Source organism: Genypterus blacodes, unplaced genomic scaffold, assembly GCF_046128005.1.
Source record: "Genypterus blacodes isolate CSIRO-AG114 ecotype Tasmania unplaced genomic scaffold, CSIRO-AGI_Gbla_v1 ptg000133l_1, whole genome shotgun sequence".
Classification (NCBI taxonomy): Eukaryota; Metazoa; Chordata; class Actinopteri; order Ophidiiformes; family Ophidiidae; genus Genypterus; species Genypterus blacodes.
The window spans coordinates 373,635-396,071 of record NW_027466935.1 but is presented as its reverse complement, the minus strand read 5'-3'; the positions used below and the strand labels follow the sequence as shown (position 1 = coordinate 396,071).

Sequence of the window (22,437 nt, the reverse complement as noted above, 5' to 3'; positions counted from 1 at the left end):
AGTCCAACTATTCCCTTGCTAATGCATCTATTTATAAACCTTTCTTTTATTGAATGGTTGTTCAAATACACCATCAAACACCATGGCAGTAGAAGCGTGTCATGCCTGTTTTACTACTGCCATCTAGTGGCCATTGTTTCACATTACATGTTCTCACCTAGGGGCTTCACAACACTGCAGCAAAATCTCATTCAGGGGAAAGGATTTCCTGCATTTTTGTCATTGCGGTTTGAGCCACTATCCATTAACCGACAGACTTATGGTTTGAACCTTGAACCTTGTCCACAAATACAGGGTTACTGCCCGGACATGAATCACATTGATGTTTTTATCTTGTGTTGATAACTCCAACTAGACAAGATCTAAATCTATCTCTAATCTAGCTTTGAACTTTTGTTGAAATTGCTGGCTAGGGATCTCATCACTGAAATCCTTGAAGATGTTACTTGTTTCTACTTGCTTTAGTAGTGATCCGTGTGGATGAAGAAAGACTTGGTCTCTTGTCAGAAATCTAAAACAAAGCTAAGTTGGAGCCTCCACCAGGTGTCGCTCTCATTGCTGGCTATGAGGCTCAGGTTCCAGCCAGAGGTGCATTTTACATTACTATCCTCATCATCGTCTCTCCCTCTTTTCAGAAAGTGATGTGACCCCTAAAATGTACATCCCGATATAACAAATAATCCATTACGCAGTGGTTCACAATTTAAAACTCTATCAAAATGACTACATTATGTATAACTTTCCTGTTTACAAATAATTGTTTGACAGTAGTTTTGGTGTCATTAAGGTGTCTCTTGAATGAAACAATTACAAAAACGTTAAATATGTTGCATTTGTTGTTCTTTGTGAAATTATTAATAATTATTATTATAATTATGTTGTGTTCCAGGTTACTTTTAAACTCCAACACAATATGCAATATCCAGTATTTATTGTGAATTTACAAGGTCTCCTAAAGCTCTAGTGCTTACTGAACTGCTGTTTTTTGCCCCAGTGCTGTTACAGTTGAAACACACACACAAATGGTAAACATTGACGGTGTACTATGGCTGTTCTGCAAGCTGACACTGTAGTGACAACATGAGCTCATAACCGTTGCTGTGTCAACACCTCTCTGGTTTCTGTGTACTGCCAAACAACGTAAAAACAGGATAATGTGAGGAAAAGAGCTCACTGAAGGAGACAGCTTGTGGTTTGTCTACCGCCGACTCTTTCTCAATTAGTTGCTCAAGGATACTTTGCATTATTTCATGTTCACTGCAATGTTGCATGATAGAAACATCTCTTAGACCAAAAACGGGTGAAAAGTTACTAACTAATGAGGATTTTGTATTTTTTTTACCAACAGCTTGAGAGACATGTAAATGTATATTTGATTAATACATTGCGTTGATTCATGGGTAATTCCTTATATTTAGATAGCAAAAAGCCTTAATATTACAGTGTCTCCAGACTCTGTAGTACAGTTGTTTGATGTTGTCTTTGGAACACATCTGTGTCAAACTAATGTAATTGCAATGCGTGTGACAATTGTATTCAATGTCACTGAATGCTGAAAAATATTAGAAAATAATTTGAAGTCATGTGTTCTTCCATTGTTTAACCAGACATGATATGCATGCTGGTGTTATATGATGTAAAATAGGCTTCGTACAGGAATGATTTAACATATCAAAGCTCCAATTTCACAATTTATTGTGATAATCGAAGACAGATTGCAAGTTTATGGAATAAATTCTAAAAGACAACACTGGGCCCTACAGTACGCGTGCGTGCATGTGCGTGCCTGTCCCCCCTCACACGTGATTGGCCCTCCCCTGCTCTCTTTCCTCCAATCAGCGCGCAGCTTTAGCCCCTCCAGCCACATCACTAGAATGGCGGAACAAGGAGCAGGAATTCCGCCTATGCGCTGATGACAGCGTCGTTGATGAGCGAACACCAGTGATGACCATCCTCCACCTTTACAGATCTGTTGCCCGGTGACGAGCGAGGACCCTTAAAGCCAGCTAACCAGCTGTGAGCAACTTGGCCCCCCAGCTGTGTGTCCCACCGGCTCGCTGCAGACTTAGCAGCCCGCCTGTGAAGCCAAAGTGTCCGCCCTGATGCTCTAAGTTGGACCGTTGCCTCTTCTCCGCTCCTGTCGCATCTCTGGGATTGAACTAAAGCAGTTTACACCTGCTAGAAAGTTTCAAAAACAACATTATGGATATACTCCACGTGCTGAATTTGGACGCGCTGTCCCACGGACTGGCAAACTTGTCCATGTTCCCGTACTTTGACATGGCGCACTATACTGTCTCTATCATGGCTCTGCGGGAGCAGCCAGGTAAGCGGCTCAGGTCAAGTTCAGAGGCTGGAAACGGCACAATATACACACTTTGACACTACAAGAAGTCTTTACTTTGTCACAGTCTGAGGCAGAAAAGTGGAGAAAGTTTAGCCAACTTCAGCTAATTGTTTCCATAACAATGTAGCGCAGTCTATTTTCTTATGGTAACTTCAGTTCTGTGGTACCTGACTTAATTAATATAAGTTGTCAACATTTTTAATATTCAACTAAATAAATAAAAAACTAATTATAAGTCGTTGGATTTGGATAAATTATTGGTTCTTTTTTTTATTCCTTTTTTTTGTCAATAATTTATTTTATTTAGTATTTTCATTAATTTTATTTATTTATTGACATTTTATAGACTAAACTGGTGGTTCTCAAACTGTACATTACGTCCGTGCCCACCCCTGTGCAGCTGTGCGGCCTGTACTATATCTTATCCTGTGGTGAACATGAATGGTTGTAGACATTAGTGTGTTATCTGATTTTGTGAGCCAGAGGCGTATCAATAATTAAAAAGACGAGATGTTTAGCTCTCTAGATCGCTGCTCCAAAGCCCAAATGACTGTGATAAAAGCTTATCGATCTGATTGCAGAAGCACAATAATGCCAACCGCAGAAATCCCCAACTTTGAATCCCCAAATGTACTCAGCTAGAGGCCTTTGTATGACTTTAGAGCAAAGTCGGGCACAGAGCCAAATGTGTTATGTCACTGGGATACTGGCAAGAGGGACAGGTGGGCTTTACTGCACTGAGGGCTCCCTTTCCAAACACACACACACGCAGACACGCACACACACATGCTCAAGTGCACATGTTGTTCCATTGTAGTCCCGCCACTGTACATCAACAACCTATTTTAAAACTTGCCTCGCAAAGCATCCGAGCTCCCGTGACCTTTTAACCCTATGTGCTCTCATCTCATCCATCTCCTTTCTTAACTGATAGAAAATGAGCGTATAACGACTCCCAAAATACCGACGGCCAGCAAGCCCAACACAAAATCCTGTTGTCACCCTTGGGTGTGTGCAGCACTTTCATTTATCTGTGCTGTGACACCGGAGCTCTGCAGCGACTGGCACAACTGATATGATTTGGAAACGTGTGTGGAATGTAGGCGGCCAAATAGAAAAATAAGTGTGTTTCCTGTTTGTGCTTCCTTATTATAAAGTGTGGACAACATTTAAGGATGTAGACAAGAATGAAAGTTTATAAAAATGCATCTTTCAAACCCAACGCACAACATTTGGACGTGCCACCTTCTTCTTCTTCTTCTTAACCCTTGAAAGGAAAGGAATGCTGTAAAGTATTTTTTTCCCTCTCTACTGGCCTGTTGTAAATCATCTTCATCCATTCTGGGAGCGCTGTCTAAATTTAGACAATGAAGGATCTGTTAAACACTTCCACAGTCCGCTCCTTAAACATTATTCTGAAAAACAACACAAGTTGCTGTTGAGCATTTGGGTAGAGTATTAAATGCCAATTTGCCTTTAACTCTCTCACTACACAGCAGTTATTTTTAGCTCTTTTCTAAACACTGCTGTAAACGGATTGTGTTGGAATTGGAAGGACGGGGACGTGCAAGCGGGCCAGCGGCTATCTGTCAATCAGTGAGCCGCTGGAGCCAGAAATAAGCAGAGCGAGGCCTGGAGGGTCATCCACTGGTCCCCACCTACGCTGACCCTGGCCATAGAGGGGCAAAGAGAGAGAGAAACGGAGCTGGAGGCCGTAAAAGGGAAGACAGAGTGGAGGTGAAGATGTGAGGTTGATGCGAGTGGGGTTGGAGGAAAGATGGAGGGTTAAAAGGTGTCACAATTAATATGGTCACTGGGTTAAACTGTGAAATGACTCAACTTTGTGACATTTGTAAAGATCTCTGGTCTCATGCGTGTATAGAAGCTATTTAAAAAGCAAAACAGATTTTTGCTCACCACAGTGGTGAAGGGAAACCTCTGTTGTCGTACAGTGACTGTTTCACAATGTAAACACTGAACAGAGACACAAAGAGAGAAAAAGGAAGGGGTTAATGGAAACAGGCACATCAGGTCTGGCATGGATTGTTGTAAAATTTTACTGTTAAATCTGTGGTCTTCCGATGGAAAACAGGGGCGGGGCCTCAGTGCGGTTCAGGTGTGTTTCAACAAACACTAGACGAGTCAACAACTTCTCTCTGCAGGGCTCAAGAGTGAATCCTGGCTCCGCCCCTCCTGGTTACTTTTAATTAGATGACAGTGGCGTCATCAAACTTAAGGAACAATGATGTCACCAAGCCATCAGTGTTGCAACAATGATGTCATGTCTCTGGAGGGCACAACAGTGAATTCTGTCATGGCCTTTACTTTTATGAAATCATGTATTTACTTTTTATAGTATCAGATCATTGGCGTATTAATAATCCAGAATGTTGCGGCTGCATAATGTCCCCCAATTAAAATAATAACTATCCTAAAATGAAAATTATAAACATTGGCCAATTCATTCTGATTGGATGTTGAATTCAATTGCGCATTTGACATTTTCCTGGCTTTTAATCAGTGATAGACTGAATATGGACAGAGTAAGTGTTGAATGAATCTAACAAGGAGCGTCTGCAGAGGAATATGAAGACGTCCTAAATCCTCCTGGTTTTCCAACGACTCTCCTGGAGTCTTTAATCTGTGTGTAATCCTCAGATTACCAGTATGGTGCTCTAGGACAGCAGTGACTCAGGGTGACCCAGAGTCACGCAAATCACATGCTTATTCTACCAAATGAAATGTGTTAATCAATACAATGCTTTATCTGTGATCACATGTTGCTCAGAACTAAATGCTCCTGTCATGTAATCAGTGCCTGAAGCATTTTCATGGAAGAAAGGAAGACAGTGTCCCTTTTAATCAGGGCGGAGCACAGAGAGGCCTGATAGTTATCTGTTATCGATGTCGTCAGCGCTCCAACTGAACTCCAGCTCTGCACTTTGAACCTCAACAAGATCCCTTTCTGTTTGTATAATCTAGACTAGTTAATATTTATACAGAGACGACCTGTGTCTCTGTCCCCTCGTCCTCTTCTAAGTGGAGGTGGCACCAAGTCACAACTAAGTCTCACAAGTAAGCATTCAATATGTGACTCCAGACAGTCAAGTCACGAGTCCTAAACTTCAGGTCCTAAACAAGTCCCAATGCAGCTTATATTCTATCATTTAATGCCAGGGTTATGATATATACGTATAATTGTCAAGTTCCACATTTCTTCTAATTACAGTATGTCAAGTCCAGTCATGAGTCAGCAAAGTTGTCACGTCGTGTTCTTAATGCTTATTATGGTAATAACAGTGTCTGCAACAACAAAAATACAGATTACAGCATATTACCTGTTTACACAGACTTGAGATTTCATGATCAGTGCCTCTTCTGCATGGAAAATAGACGCTTAACGGTTATAATCCTGATGTGTAATGTGTGTTCCTTGTTGTGCAGGAGCTCTGGCGGTGTCCCGGGTGAGCCCTCTGGCCTGCTGGTTCAGCTCCATGCTCTTCTGCTTCGGCGGCGCTGTGCTGTCTGGAATCATGATGGCCGAACCCGCAGTGGCACCGCTGTCCAACAGCACCAACGTGCTGCTCGCTTCAATCATCTGGTAAATATCTGAGCAATGCAGAGAGAGAGAGAGAGAGTGTGTGTGTGTGTGTGTGTGTGTGTGAGGAGGGGAGCATGGGGCAGTGGAGAGGATGCAAGAATGATTTGTGAAAGTTTCCTTGTCCATGTTTCTGCGGCTCAGTAAATCAAAATGGAAACAACACAATAGAATTTGTATTCTTTTATCTAGTCCAAGAAAAACACAATTTTGTAATTTTCATGAATCTCTGTACAGTTCAACAGAGGAGCCATTGTGAACTCTTTTCATGGGGTTTCCCTGCTCTAAATATGAAGCCTTGGTAACCTCTACTGGAGCCAAATATAACTACACTCATCTCACAGGAAGAGGCAGCGCCCTCTGTTGGTGAACTGAGGGATCTAACATACTGACAGGCATCTTTTCATTTGTTTACCAAGCATAGAATTTGTATAAGTAAGCAGGAGGAAACCTGCACTTCATTTGCACTTTTTTGCATTGACATTGTGTGTGTGTGTGTGTGTGTGTGTGTGTGTGTGTGTGTGTGTGTGTGTGTGTGTGTGTGTGTGTGTGTGTGTGTGTGTGTGTGTGTGTGTGTGTGTGTGTGTGTGTGTGTGTGTGTGTGTGTGTGTGTGTGTGTGTGTGTGTGTGTGCGCGCGCGCGCGTGCGCGTGTCATATATTCAAGCCATATGTTTTCACGTGTCTCTCCAGGTACCTAGTGTTCTACTGTCCCCAGGACCTGGCGTACTGCTGCGCGGCCCTGCTGCCTCTCCGGCTGGTGCTGTCGGCAATGAAGGAGGTCACCAGAACGTGGAAGGTGCTGGGAGGCGTCGTCCAGGCTCACGGCAAATACAAGGACAGCCTGATGGTCATGATCGCCAACGGGTGGGCTAAAGGTCAGCGGCTGTTAGACCCACATGTACAGTCTTCCTATACCTTCTCAAAGCTTCATTATGAGTCTGAAGTGCGACTGTGGGTCTCCTCTAGGTGCCGGTGGCGGTCTGATCAGCAACTTTGAGCAGCTTGTTCGCGGAGTGTGGAAACCAGAGACCAACGAGCTTCTGAAAATGTCTTAGTAAGTCTCACAGGACCGTCCCGCATCACAACACTCATCTCTGTCTCTTAATTCATGCATATCTATCTAATGCAGCGCCTCTGTCATCATCTCAAACTATTATTTCTGCTATAGTTTTCCCTTTTAACATGATCTGTGTGTGTGTGTTTTCGTGAAGCCCCACCAAGATCACCCTGGTGGGGGCGGTGCTGTTCGCTCTGCAGCACACCAGGTACCTGCCTGTCCAGAAACATTACCTGATGCTGATCTACACCACCTTCACCGTCGTCAACAAGGTCAGGAATCGCACCCCGAAATGTTTAATGACGTGTGAGGTATATTATTAAGGTTTATAACATGTAATTAAATAGTTTTGCCCTCCCATTGTGTTGCTTGGCCTCAATCTTGTCTTCTAAATGACCTCCCTCCCTTGTAGCTTTAGTTGTGGTGACTCACATTAGCCGGGTATTACCCACAGGGCCGGGGGCTTTGCATCATTTTCATCAGCTTGCATCATCCTCTCCTTTTCTCTGGGAAACTCGTGCCCCTCACTGAGACACAAGATAAATCTAAAATGTCTTCTTTCAACTGGGATACTCATCACACTCTTTAGCTCTGATATGTCAAGTTAACAATGAGGGATTGCGTCAGATTCAAGAGCTGTGTCCGAGCCGATGTTCAGTGTTTGATGTTGGTCCCTATCATGACAAGCTCACTCACAAAGAGAGGCCATACACAGCTGCAGTGTCGTCCTGTGTAGATGTATACTTCATTCATAAATATTCATCTTCTCTTCACAGTCAAGAATGATGTTGACAGGGTCCTCCACCTCGCCTTTTGCTGTCATCGAGTCGGCCATCTACAAGACCCTCTTCACTGGCCACTCCCCTTACGCCGCCCTCACTGGCGACATTAGGAAAGCATCTATCACAAACGGGACGAGCAACGGGCTTGCTGCCGCCGACAAAGAGTCTGGCGAGAACGGAGCGACGGGGCAGTGCAGCCCGACCTGTTCTGCTAAAGGAGAGAACGGATCCCCCAAAGCCAAAGAGGCGTCGGAGAACGCAGAGACAAAGAAGTGCAAGTAGACTAACTCATCCAAACTCTGCCTGTAGCACCTTTTCACCTCTAAGCAGGGTTGTGTGACCGTTTCTTAGTCTTTCTGTTTGATTACACTGAGGTGTATGACTTATTATTCCAAGTCAAGTTTGATTTCTTCAAATAGAATCTAAAGCCAACCGCTGAAATGGAATTTGAATCAGAGCTGACGCCAAACAACCCTACACCTTATTCTGGGATAATCACCCCAATCTTAACTGTGATATTTGGTTATACTGATGTGATCAGACAATATCACACTGTGGGTGTGTGTGTGTGTGGGTGGGTGGGGGGGGGGATTAGAGTCTTGCTCAATTTTGATATATATTTATAATGAAAGGATGCTGATCTTATTCAGGTATACATTGATAATCCTGTTTTATCTCCTGGTTATGGGAACACAGTGCTGTGCACCTGATGATCTGTGAATGTCTATTGATCTTTTCTTTCTGTATATTCTGCTCTGTATAAATGCTATTTTCCTACTCGGAAATATAAACATTTTGTAAAAGAGATATTCTATTCTATCACAACTCAGATGTTTAATTATATACATATTCTATATATTCTATTGCACTTTGGAAGGAAAAACCATCTGAAATGGAATACATGTTTTTAGTGTATTCTCGTTGTGAATGCCACTGAAAGCATGAGAATAAAAAGTTTTACACAAAATCTACAGTGTGTTGTTGGTCATAGGTTATTGTGTCGGCTCTTTTAGGTACAGGTGAGTTCTACATCAGCTGCAGGTTGAAAGTAAATCAGTAAAAAGCAATAGAGGTTCAGACGAAGCTTCTGTAAGCTGAAACATTGCATCAGTGTGACATCATTAACTGATTGATACCTCGCATTCTTTGAAAAGCTGTTGGAGATCGCTCCCAAAATCCACCCCAATTCTCATCTGTGTAACCTCAAACAGTGAAACCTCCTCCCCTCACCCCCCGTGAATACAAAGTAAGAACAGATGGGGCGTCGAAGACAAAAGAGGAGACACTCAAAGATGATCAAAAGCAGTATTGGGTGAGGTGATGTACTTTCCTTTAATACTCTTCTCTCCACAGGTGTCAGACATATACGCATGTCTATTATAGGCTTGTTACTTGAAGTATTTTGCTGTAAAATTTGCTTTGCCCGTGTGTGTGACTGATCATCTCACTGGCTCGCAGCGAATCCACATAAAATGATAGACAACGTGAAGGATGAAGACTTTGTGTAGCCTTCCTCCTTTCAGCGCCTCATTGGACGTCAGGGCAGATGACATGACGGCTCAGAGAGTGAAAGTTCCAGAAAGATTCCTTTAATGAGGTCTAGATCTATAACCCCCCCAGCTTTCCCCTGGTTTCCAGTTGTTGGGTGTTTTCCCAGTTCAATATCGACTTCCTTTGTAGCTTTGACTTGTAATCCTGAGAGAATATCTGGATCTTGACCTTTGTAGACGCTGGACTTCAGTTGTTTTGTGCTTGTAAAGTGCAGTAATGGTTCCTAATCAGAGCATGTTGGATGGTGACTGATGTCATTGCTTTTTGTAGTGGATTGGTGAGAGCTGATCAGGTATTGGACGTTTGTGTAAACAATTTTCAAACCTATATGAATAATTGTAGCACATCTGGCTTTTGTTTGGATTTATCAAAAACAAAGATACAGGGAATATGAGGCTATAACAGTTTGGCTTTTTGATATGGGTTCAATATAACTATCATCTTAAACACACACGTCTCCAAACATCTGTCTGTTTGTGCAGTAATGCAGGACGCGTGGTCACCACTTGGTGGCGTGAGGAGGCATCATCTCCAATGGCTTGATGTCTGGGAAGTGACAGGCTGGCCAGCAGCTGCAGACAAGAAGGGACAGGACAGGAGGGGACCCCTCTGTGGAGAACCAATGGTAGCTGCCTGCACGTGTGTGTGTGTGTGTGTTGTGCTTCAGCTGCACTTGCGAGGACTGTCTGCATACTTTGCACTATTCTTGTGGGGACATATCAGGTTTTGAGAAGGTGGGGTCGATATTTCTATGAAAAAGGTTTAATTTAGGGTAAAGACTCCAGCCTGGGATAGATTTGGGGTTATATGTTGATGCAGTGTCCTCTTAGGCATTGCAAAAACGTTTGTGCAGCTGTGTGCAGGTTCGTGCTCTTGCCGTGTGCATGTGTATGTGACATGTAGAGTGGCAGCAAAGGCTGCGTCCATCAGAAAGGCACAAAGAGCTCTGGGGCACACACACACACACACACACACACACGCCAAATCCCTCCAACCACACAGTCCTTTGTTTTCCTCTCTCCCTCCTGAGGGAACATGACCTGCTAACACATTCACACTTCTGCCGCCACTGCATATAAATCTGTGTTCAAAATTCAGACAAAACCAAACATAGAGTGTAGATGACAAAAGCTGATTGGACAAAAACAACTAAACAACAGCGACATCAATACTAATTTGGAGACATTTCAGGTCAGTTGTGCGTTTTGCTGACATTTTGCCGTACTAGAGGCCAATTAAATCCTTGAAATGCAATCTACTGCTGGTGATCCTGCACCTGCTCCGACTCAGCTGATTCAGAGATGTGTAAGTATGATGTCACACACTGGACCTTTGTCTCGCCTGGACACTAGCATGATTCTCTGTGGGGCCGTGTGTACTCGCTCCACTTCAACCCTCCATACTGTGAGTGGTTTTCATAGTGGGGTCCTGGGACCACCAGGGGACCAGAATGCTCTGTCAAGTGCCACATGTACCTTAGTAACCACCCGACAACGACACAAGCTTCAGTTTCCATTGTATATTTTTTGTCACTGTAAAATTAAATCAATCAATTCATTCAATTAATTTCTTTTTAATGATTCTTTTCATTGTGCAGCATTTCAAGAGGCGATCAACTTTGTTTAGAGAGTATCAGTCAAATATATTTCACTTAACAGATCATTGCAGTGAAATGCAAAACAAATCTTCTTACCAATAACTTCAGGCTTTTCCAAAACAGCTTTCACTTTGAGGATGATGCAACTGTTCCAATTTGTTATCTTTTCAAGTGAGATGAAAGCGCAGAGCAGCTTGGGACCAAACCAAGAAAAACTGAGGGAGGAGGGAGGAAGGGAGATGATCAGGGGGGAGAGAGAGAGAGCGAGAGAGAGAGAGAGAGAGAGAGAGAGAGAGAGAGAGAGAGAGAGAGAGAGAGAGAGAGAGGGAGAGAGAGAGAGAGTGTGTGTGCAAGAAACTGTGGGGACTTGTAGGAGCAGGGAGTCACATTGGGACATCATGACAGTGCTGATGTTGTGTGCATGACCTCTCTCGTGCGCGCACACACACACACACTCACACACACACACACACACACACACACACACACACACACACACACACACAGAGCACTCTCTTCAGGCTTGCTGAAAGCCTCTGTCTACCATGACTCAAGATCTGACTTGTAAAGAACAGCTGTAAGAAGGAGAAGAAGCACAACCAAAATGGTTAGAGGGAGAGAGGGAGAGAGAGAGTGAGAGTGTGTTGCTTGACATATTCTTTGTATGGAGACGCAGCCTCGTGCAGTATACTAAGACAGACAGTGAAGATGAAGTTACATCAAACTAGGTGGGCGTCATATTTATCCGCTGGATCCGTGTTTGCACATCATGCCAAATGTTTTACAGCGAGGAGAAAGGATACATTTGAACCAAAGTTAAGGTTACAGAAATGCACCAGGAGATGTTTGATTACCGTACAGCAACATCTCATTTGAACTGTGAAGCGCTGTATGGAGGAAGAGTCACAGTTTGAGGAAGAATAATTTCAAAAAAGTAACAAAATGTCACAGTGAGCACTTGGATCACCTGGAGTGAGAACAGAACTGTTTTTGTTTGAGTCCAGATGCTACGGCTCGACCCGAGGAGACCCTGAAGCAGCTCGTATAGGGAGGAAAGGTCTGGAATTCCTCCTCGGCGCTGTGCAAGTCTGATCAGCAGCTACAGGAAACATTTGGTGAAGGCTCTGACTGCTAAAGGGGGTTGGGGTGAAGATCAGACCCACATTTAAGTTATTATTTATAAGTAAAGTGAAAACAAATTATAACTGATAGATAACTGGAGATAACTGGAGATTCTGAACAATGTGCAGGAGATGGTGTGACCTTTGGAGATGTTCCACAATGTTTGTAACTTATTGAGTGCTGCTTTGTCAAAACATTAGAGACACACACACACACACACACACAGACACACACACATAGCATCCTTCCATGAATACACAACACATTGTGATGCAGAATGGTACATTATTTGTGGAGAGATGCATTCAAGTCAGTAAAGACACACGACTTTGTTCAGTTCAGTTTCTCCAATTTCCATTTCAGTTGTGAATCTTCTTCTTCTTCTCTCCCTTCCTCTGCATATTTTGTTCATATCTTGACCTTTTTCCCAGCCGCTTGATGTATTGAGGTCCCGTTAATAAGCAGCTACAGATGCTGACATTTCATTTCATTCCCTAAACCTTCAATCGGATCCTTTTTTCGTCTTCTGTCGGCGCTTACGGCTCTCGTATTGGTTCCTGTTCCACCTTGGAAATGAGGTCTTCCATTGTTCTCCTCTGGCGTTTCTGTCCACATGGCCAGGAGTTGGTACATGATGTGCTTCTGTCTCTCCCCCTCCTCTTCCTTCTTTTTTTTCTACCTCCTCCTCTCCTTTTCTTCTTTCACAGAGGAAGCAGATGGCGTTCAGTGTTGGTTTTTTTCCCCTTTCATGAAAGACTTACTGTAGATATTCTTAGCTCAGGGTCTGTATGGGGTAAACGTGACCTTATGGAGGAAATGGAATTGGAGTTATCGCGCCACAATGACTCAACCGCACACATGCAGGGCTCTATTTGCTACATGAATGTCTGTTTTTCTAAAGATCTGCTGATAGGAACAAAGTGCGTTGGTCCAGTCACTGTAATGTGTTTTCATTCTTTCCCTCCATCAGTCTGCGTCATTTTCTTCTCCTAATTATTTCACATTTGCTCCATCTCTCCCTCGCTCTCCCCTCTTCCCTCTCTGTCTCTCTCTCTCCCACTGTGTCCCCTCTCTTGCATCCTCCTGGGGGACCCTCGTTCCGCCCTCCGCCCTCCGCCTCTGCCTCCGCCTCTAAGCACCGTCGCCGCCGTGCATGGCCCCGCCCCTCCTCTCCGCTTGGCCCCTCCTGTATGCAAAGCAGGTGTCAGCCAGGACAAGGAGGACAGCGACTATCTCACAAAGGAGGCGACAGGGTCTTCGGAGGGGGGGGGGGGGGGGGGGGGGGGGGGGGGGGACACACACACATGCACACACACTCTCTGACAGACACACACACACAATTGAAACACTTGCAATCTCCTCTGCTGTCCCTGCTTATACGTGCTGTGTGTCTCTCTCTCTCTCCCCCCCCCCCCCCCCCCCCACAGTCCACAGCTCCAGGCGAGGCTGGGCTGTGGCAGGGGGACAGGGAGAGCAGGAGCTGTCTGTCTGTCTGTCATTAGTATTCCAGCAGGAGGCTCCTGGTCGGGCCAGACATCTGAGCGGAGCAGCCGCAGCAGATAAAGAAGAAGCCATTAATCCACGGAAGATTACCAGCACTGATACTTTATCCCACCGTAATACAGCAATGCAACCAGACTCATTCCATTTACAATGCTGTCAGAGACAAAAGAAGAGAGAGAGAAAGAGGGAGCAAGGAAGCTCACCTTGTGGATGCAAAGATGACAAAGAGCACAGGAAGCAGCATCCATTCTTAACTGACAGGACGCTCCTTCGATTTTCCTGCCGTCCTTGATGGAGTGTGTTAGGTGGGCAAATTTCTCAGTGTGCGGTCTTGCGTTTGATTTTTTTTGGTGGATTTTTTTGGGGGGGGGAGAATTCACAATGGGTCACCGTGCAATCAGCAAACAGACAGACAGACACACACACACACACACACACACACTGCTACTGTGGAAATCTGAGTGGGACCAAAGAGAACAGCTGGCTGTGCTTCCTACATCATGCTGTGCCTGTTTAAAGCTCATATCCTGAAGTCACGTGTTTGTGTGTGTGTGTGTGTGTGTGTGTGTGTGTGTGTGTGTGTGTGTGTGTGTGTTGTCCTCGATTAACAGCAGAAAATCACACTCAAGAACTTTACACCCAAGGGGGCGCCATTCTTCTCAGGTGAGTGATAGTATCCCAAGTTGAAACCATCAATCCTGCAATAGGACAATCAGTGAGAACATGATATAGTGGAGGCGGTTTGAAGATACAGAGAAACAAAGGCAGGAGGAACAATAGCAGAGCAGATGCAGGAGATTAGATCGGAGTTGGATTTATCCTCTCCAAAACGATAGCGCCCAGTCACCGTGAGGATTTTACATTCTGCGTGATAAGACATCAAAAAAATGGGAGAAAAATAGAAGGAGCGTTGACTCCAGAAGCGGTGATGACAGATGAGTGAAGGACAGGAGGAAGGAGAGACAGGATACAATGTGATCCCGGTATGGCAGAGGAAGAGAAGAAGAGACGGAGTGCAGGAGAGAAGAAGAGAGAGCAGACTGTCCACAGCTACTGGTGCTGAGCTCATGTGTCCTGTAAAAATCCAATCCTTCAGACTTGGCAGATAGTGTTACCATGAGAACAGCGGCTGGGTTTTTTTTTTGTGAGACACTCACACACACACACAGCAAGAGAGAGAGAGAGAGAGAGAGAGAGAGAGAGAGAGGGAGAGAGAGAGAGAGAGAGAGAGAGAGAGAGAGAGAGAGAGAGAGAGGGAGAGAGAGAGAGAGACTTACTCCAGCAACCATCTGTTACTCCAGCTCACCCTGGCACTGAGGCCAACCTGCCTCTGGAATGGAATGTGCAAGTCCAACCATGAGAGAAGAGAAGAAGGCCAAGGGCTCCAGACTGACCGTCCTCTTCCTCTGTCTCTCTCTCTCTCTCTCTCTCTGCTGCTGCTGCTGCTTCTGCTGGTGGAGAAAACACTCTGACAGATAAATATAACTACAATTGTATCAACCACATGATATCAAATGATCTCACACATCGGCTTTATTTTTGTTTCACATTCATTTGTTTGGTATTTGAGAGTCTTGCCTTTTCTGGTCTGATCTCTAGAGTCTATAGTTGGGCTGGATGTGATGTTTGGAGGAGCCATGTTGCACCAAACTGCTTCTCTCTCTCTCGCACCTGTAAGTCGTTCACATGTCAGTCATACTGCAGCGACCTCATCTTCTTTCCTCGGTGAGGATCAGTGCAGAATATTGCGTGTCACCTGATGTCATGACGATGATGTTGACATGCGGTGAGCTTCCTCCTCGGACGTGACAACCTATCAGATCCATGGCTCATTTGCATACTGTTGACAGTCGATGGGGAACGCTGCGAAAAGCTTCACAATGGAACTATATTAACATGCTGATATAGAGCAAAATATGTCTTTTCACACTCAACTATTCATATTTATATTTATAGATACAGATACAGATTCAGATTGAACCTTAAACACCTCATACATCCACATTTTTTCTTTTTCCCTTCCCTCTGCTATCTTCCATCTATCCTTTCTGCTGTCCTTCCTTCTCAGTCCATTTCCTTCTTTTTCCTAGTCAGTCAGTTGAAAAGCCTGTCCTTGTGATGGACTTTATATCCATGCAATACTTCAGCAAAGGCCTTGAGTACTTCCTCCATCACGGGTGCCGAGGCAAGAGGACTATTTTCATCCAGCAGCAGAAGAAGAGCGCTCTATTTGACTCATATCTATCTAAGAGCAACATCAGTGTCCACACCACAGATAAACTAGTTCCCTGCCACCAAAGCAGCAGTTAAGGAGGAAGGTGACGTGAGGCAGATTCAGGTTTTAAATGAATCCAGTTTTGAGCTACTGTGGATGTGACTCACACAGTAAACACTCCTTTTATTCCTTGTGGTGAAGAGAAAGCTGCACTTGTGGTTGGATTTTACACACAAGTCTCAGCCACCAGTCATGTTCCTCTCAGACACTGTATATTTCATTTTTGGCGTGGACCTTCAAACAGGACGAGGGGACCAAAGCCGGTCCTGTCCTGAAGTGAGCGCAATAACAAAAAGGAATGTTGTAATTTTTGGCTCTGAAAAACCTCTGGGCTGATATGTCACCTCTATCTATCACAGCAGTGAATGTGCTCCATCCTAATGCTGCCCTTAAACTGCGTGTTTGAGGACAACGTAGTCCAGGCTGACCAAGGACAATGAGGCTGGTTTTTTCCTTGGATGCCAGGGGGAAGCTCGGCCTGGCTTTGCTCCCAGCGTTCCGAGGGTCTCAGAGTAATGGGATCATCCTTGAGAGACGCATATAGACGCATCGCTGCCTCTGCTCAATCATGTTCAATGTTTTGCTCCTACTTCAGATACTCAGATCCTGCACGTGCTTGTTCCAAATGTCTCTTCTTAGCAAATATAGGAACTTTTCTGCATGTCTCAGTGTGTTGTGGTCCAAATTAACAACAAATTCTTGCTTTTGAGACAGTGGGAGTGAGGAAGTGGGAGTTCAGTAGCAAAGACAGTGGGACCCAGGTGCCAAGAAACAATAGACTCATAACACAACTACATGTTTAATTCTGAAAGTCTTTACTCGAAGCAAATGTACAAAACAAAGACATCACATAAACAAGACAGGTGACACACAGAAGGAACGAGGGAGGATGGCTGACAGCTGAGGCAAATCAGGAACAGGTCAAAGTAATTAGGGCGGGGCCAGCGAGAGCACACAAGGACAAGAACAGAGGAGAGGTGAGTACGACACACTGGAAGAACAAGATCATGGTTGAATACAAATAAAACTGAGTGGACAATGGCCTGGAATGACTCAAGCTTGTGTGTCTGTTGCTGAGGATCATTTGCTTGCCAATCTGCCCACTGCGGCCTGGTCTGCAGTACCATCACCGTACTTCCTGTTTTGGCTCGGTTTTTATCTAAATACAAATCATGACCCACTAAATCATCTCTTTGTTTACATTTTCCTCCCAGTGCTGGTACATGATCATGCCTGCATGCGCCTCACGTTGACTCGGAGCAACAGAGCGTCCAGACACCAAACACCCTGTTGGGTGGCGTCCAACAACCGCCTCTGTTCAAAGACACAGTGGAAACTTAAGAACCTTTAGTCAAGCTCGTCCAGAAGAGGAAACAAAATGTCTCCTCCACCCTCCAACAAAACTACAGATAAGGTCTCTACGCAAAACAAAATATTTTCTCTGGAAACCAATGTTGTGAAATGCAGAGGCCGGAAGGAACAGACTGTAATGAATTACGACTTTAGTCCATATGTGAGGTACTTCTATCTAAAACGTACCTTAAGGACAAATGTCAGGGGCTGTTATCTTTAAATCTCAGCTGTAGACTTGAGGACAAATGTTAAGGCGCAGAGCAAAAGTTTATATTCCCTCTGGTGGAGGTAGTGTGAGCTGAGAGCTTGTTCTCATTAAGATACAGGGATCTAGCCGGATCTTAACCAGCATATACTGGCGGTTCGTTATTTTCGCAGTTTTACCTATTTTGTTCTAGAGCAGTAATCCGTCTGATCTAGGAAATGTCTTTCTTGACGTGGCAGTGATTTGGATTTCGCCTGTAGCCATTAAAATGACACATGCAGGCTCGAAACAGAAGGAAACACAAGAGCATCAGAGCTACTAAGAGGCATCTAGGTGACATCTGGCAGTACAGCCTGCGTGTTAGATCTGTGTGTTTAAGTTACTGACACAGTACAAGATAATTAAGCTGATTTAAGGCTTGATTCCTCTCTTCCAACAAGCATTTGCAAAGTCACAATTCTTTTTTTTGGGGAGGATTTTGAGGAGTGTATTTTTATTCTATCAATCTGCCTGAAAAGCCTCTTGTGGCCTCGCTGATTTCAAAGCGCAAATATGAAACATGTTCGGTATTTAGGAGCCAATCAGACCAGTTTGGGAGGAAGACTGAGTGAAAGGCTGATAGGCAGCCAGAGTGACTTAGAACAGCTCAAGACGAAAAGGACAAAAAAGTCTGTTGAATATGAAGTTTGTGAGGATGAACGTGACATCCCTTTAAATGCCTGTATAGATACGTAAACACCTCTAGATCAGTTCCTCTGTTACGGTTCTTTTGCTCCTAATAGTGGCTGTTCACAGAGCCCAAGGAGCAGCTGAGACAGATGCATGGATGCTTCAATCAGGGACAACATCACAAGCAAAATGGAAATGTTCCGTCTCAATAAACCGACAGCTCCCCGGGGACCTATAGAAGCGGCCTGGACCCTGGTGGCAGTGGAGAGGTTGAGGGGCAAAGCGGCGAAGAGGCACAACAGCTCGGATAATTACTTTAGCCAAGGAGGTGTGTGTTTTCAGTCGTGTTTGTGGGGCAGGATGTGATCCGGGGACCAAGCTATTACGTTTCAGTATCGGTCGCCCTGGCGGTGGCGCTGTAATCACCACTTCTGGTCAAACGTTTTGGCCTGTAACGTTTCTCTCTCTCCTCAAATATCCTTCAACTCCTGGTTAGAAAAGCTGAGAATCAAACCCCAGGGGACTGTTTGGATAATGACTGAGAACTGAACCCCCCTGTGTGATGAAATTAGAACTTCATTAAGATATCATATAGATCTGAAGTAGGCAAATATTCTGTGAGAATAGGAAACCTTAACTGTGCTATGCTAAAATACACAGAACACATCACTATACACTCAAATTCCAACATGAAGCCACCAGAGTGTTTGTGTCACTATTGTTTATCAACCTTAGCAGTATTACGTGCTCTGATTGCAATGCAGCTATAAATCACTTTATGCAAGATATTCAGCATCTAGAGTTTAAAGATGATTCCATAATTAATTGGAAACAAGTCAGTAATCATCACTTTGTTTCCTCTGTTACATATATATGTGAACACATATCACATACATTCAAATTCAAATCAGCGTTTGATCTTTTGCAAAAGAAGAAAAAAAATCATCATCAGTCAGTTTCTTTTTAATATATATCAAAGTGATGCTTCTCTTTTAATGATGCCGGCTCTGGCTGAGTGATCTAGTTTTTGGAGTCTCCAAGGAAGAAGTTCAATTCCCCATCCGTCCGTGACCTCCGCAATTAACTCGCCGACCAATCATACGAGAGCGAGCCAGAAGTGGATGTGAGCCACTCCGAGCTCTGGAGACTAACAGGTCCCCAATACTTCATCATCACTGTCATTATCAGACATAGACCACAAGACTTGGTGTTACCGGGGAGAAGAGACAGTGAAAGTAACAGAGGATGAAGGCAGAGGTCCATAAATATCACTGTGTATTGTCTACTGTGTCTAAGAAACATGGGGGGAAAAGCTTCTCTTTTCATTCAAGATTCATTTGCATTTGGCCTCATTAGTATGTACACATTTAGAAATACAAACGATAACATGTCTTACAAGATTTTATGTGACATTTAACTCTACGTTCTTTGGTTTGTGGATTTGGAACTCATTCGGTTTAGTAAACGTTCTTCTCAGGACTGTGTTTATCTTTAATGATGTAGGATAGATTTGGCTGTTTCTAAAGGCCAAGTTGTGTGTGTGTGTGTGTGTCTGTGTGTGTGTGTGTGTGTGCGTGTGTGTCTGTGTGTGTGTGTGTGTGTGTGTGTGTGTGTGTGTGTGTGTGTGTGTGTGTGTGTGTGTGTGTGTGTGTGTGTGTGTGTGTGTGTGTGTGTGTGCGCGCACCTGGTACTGACAGGTTCAGGATTTTGGACATTCAGCCTGAAGAGCTCTTGCAGCCTTGAGCAAGTGGACAGAGTTTACAAGCAAGTTTGACAGCTTCATTACATCATTTCTGTAAACTGCTCATATCTGTGTCTTTGTTTACGTGATTTAGACCTGAAACACACCTCATTTGCAAACAAGTCTTCTGCCCAGTAAACAGGATGTCCCTTAAGTGTCCCCTGTGAAGGTCCACCAACCATGTGACATATGGCATGTGGCAAGTGTCCATTGTTTATATCTGGTCACAGTACAATGGTGTCACATTGTTTGACATTTGAGTCCGAGCAGCAGGTTGATTCCCATCTGTGTTGTGTTGGTTGAGATATTTTTCTACATAGAAGGCCTGAATACCTAATTCCTTGTCTTTTTGTGCTTGTCCAATATGTGCCACATGTGAGAAAAAAGAGGGTAATTTGTAAAACTTGTAAACTGAATATAAATGTATATATGTCTTATAATGGCCAGGTGTCTTCAAAAATCACTTAAAACCTCAATTATTTGACACAAAGACATCGATTTCTCCCGGTGAGACACTTTTGTTGGGGAATTGTTTTGGACCGTCTTCTTTCATCAGGAATTTGCCACAGCGCAGTGGCGCACAGTGGACAGTTTTCTGAGCTGAGTTCATTGCTGTATAGTGAGATTCCTCAATATGGCGGGAATAACACTCGAATCTCACGGTGCAAGTTTGCTTCCTTCAGTTTATGGCTGTGGTTTCAGTCTATGTTTGCAGGATGTGGTTGAGGCGGTTGTGTTTGGGGAGTTGAATAAATGTAAAGTGAGCATTTGTAATGTAGTTTTAACCTCAAAGCACCTCTAAAGTACAGCTTATAGAAGGATTGGCAGGCGAATAGTTCTCTGGGTGTTAGTTGTTTTTGGCTCACTTCCAGTTTTAAAAGTTCACTGCTATATTGAGTAAACCACCACTTAGGTAAAACAGCACATTCTAATAACTGCAATACAAACACTGTCGCCTCGACGATCTACAGTTGGTGAAGGCAGCCTTCATCATCCCATCAGTGTAAGGAGGCCATTGTTGATGTAGTACAGGTGATCATCCACTGGAGGCTCCCTAACCTATCCACACTCACAGCAGGAAATGTCACTTTGAAAAATCACACAGCAAAGTCAGAGATCTTGTGGTCGATTAATGGATTGGATGGATAATCTTCAATAGTAATTTGAGCCTGCTGACATGTGTCACGTTCAAACATTCATCAAGTCATCTCATCCGGGAATGTTGTTCCTATCTTCATATCCCCGCTTGTGCACAAAGAACATCAGGAAAAAAGCTTCAGCTCAGCTTGAAAATGCTACATCATTCAAAGTGTGTTTCTTCAACACAGGAACTGGAGAAAGCTGAGAAAGCAATGTTCTTGCACACACACACCCACGCACACACACACAAGCACACACACAGACATTAATAACACTACCTGCGGTCAGCACATCTTTTGAATCTGAACCTGATCTTCTCTCTCTTCACCCCATAATCTCATCTTTGTCCCTCACTGCGCTTCCTGCCTCCTCACCTCATCCTGTTTCCTTTTAAGCCGAGAACATCTCAGTCTTGCTTTGAAACCAGGAAATGAAAGAAAGTCTCAGCGCCGGCCAAAGTGAAGGAGCATTCTCCTATAAACAGTTTATAATAAAGGTTACAGAGTCTCAATATGAGAATTCAAGGAAGAGCTTATTCCCATTGGTGGGAGCTGTTTCCCATGGAGTAAATCTCTTGGTGAATGATATGGCGGCTGTGTGTTGACAGGCTGGAGATAAGGAAGTGCCCTTAGGTATTAGTTGTCATTCCCTTTCACCAGGAAAAGCAGCTGAGAGTAGCTACCTTATATTTTTTTCTGTCTTCTTGCCGGAGCACCTTTCCGCCTCTTTTGGATGAATAGAGAAATTCACAACAACAAAGCCTTCCACTCTCATTAAGTCAGCCGCAAAGCCAAGCAGCGGCGAGGAGCACAATATCTGAGACCGATGAGTAATCCCCCCCGCTCAATCTAAAGGCTGGCACAGAATTTGAAATGTCCATAATAACTGTCAGAAAAGGTGAAGGACACACACATGCACACACACACGCACACACACACGCACACGCACACGCACACACACACACACACACACACACACAGACGTGCATATTACCTGAATACTGTAGAGTACAATTGGATCCACATATAAATGCAGAAACACACACTGCCCAAACACACACACACACACACACACACACACACATACGTTACATACTGTTCTGAGATGAAAAGAAATCTGCTATTGACCATTTGCCCACTGCAGCGGAGCAGAGCTAAAATGTCCTTCGACTCAAAATGTCACACTCTGAGCTTAGAGTGTGTGTCAGTATGTGTGTGTGTGTGAGTGTGTGTGTGTGTGAGTGTGTATTGTGAATAAACAAACTAACTCACATCACCAATACTGTGTTTGATTGACCACTTTTGCATTTATATTAACTGAAATGAGGCAAACACTTGATAAAACACACAGATGCACCCACACATAAAGAATGATGTCGATACACAAGCTGTAATAAGTTGCTTGAACACCAAAGTATCTCCATAAACACACACACACACACACACACACACACACACACACACACACACATAGGCCTTTATGAGTTGCACTGACTT

At 44.0% G+C, this 22,437-nt stretch overlaps 1 protein-coding gene across 1 annotated transcript; it reads left to right on the top strand.

Annotated features, from left to right (window-relative positions):
• Window positions 1–1,858: 1,858 nt before the first annotated feature.
• tmem38b (transmembrane protein 38B) lies at window positions 1,859–8,653 on the top strand. The gene is made up of 6 exons (XM_076163731.1): window positions 1,859–2,326; window positions 5,792–5,948; window positions 6,637–6,821; window positions 6,913–7,000; window positions 7,158–7,275; window positions 7,780–8,653. The coding sequence occupies exons 1-6, from the start codon at window positions 2,203–2,205 to the stop codon at window positions 8,065–8,067; spliced, it is 960 nt and encodes a 319-aa protein (XP_076019846.1). The 5' UTR covers window positions 1,859–2,202; the 3' UTR covers window positions 8,068–8,653.
• The last annotated feature ends 13,784 nt before the right edge of the window (window positions 8,654–22,437 follow it).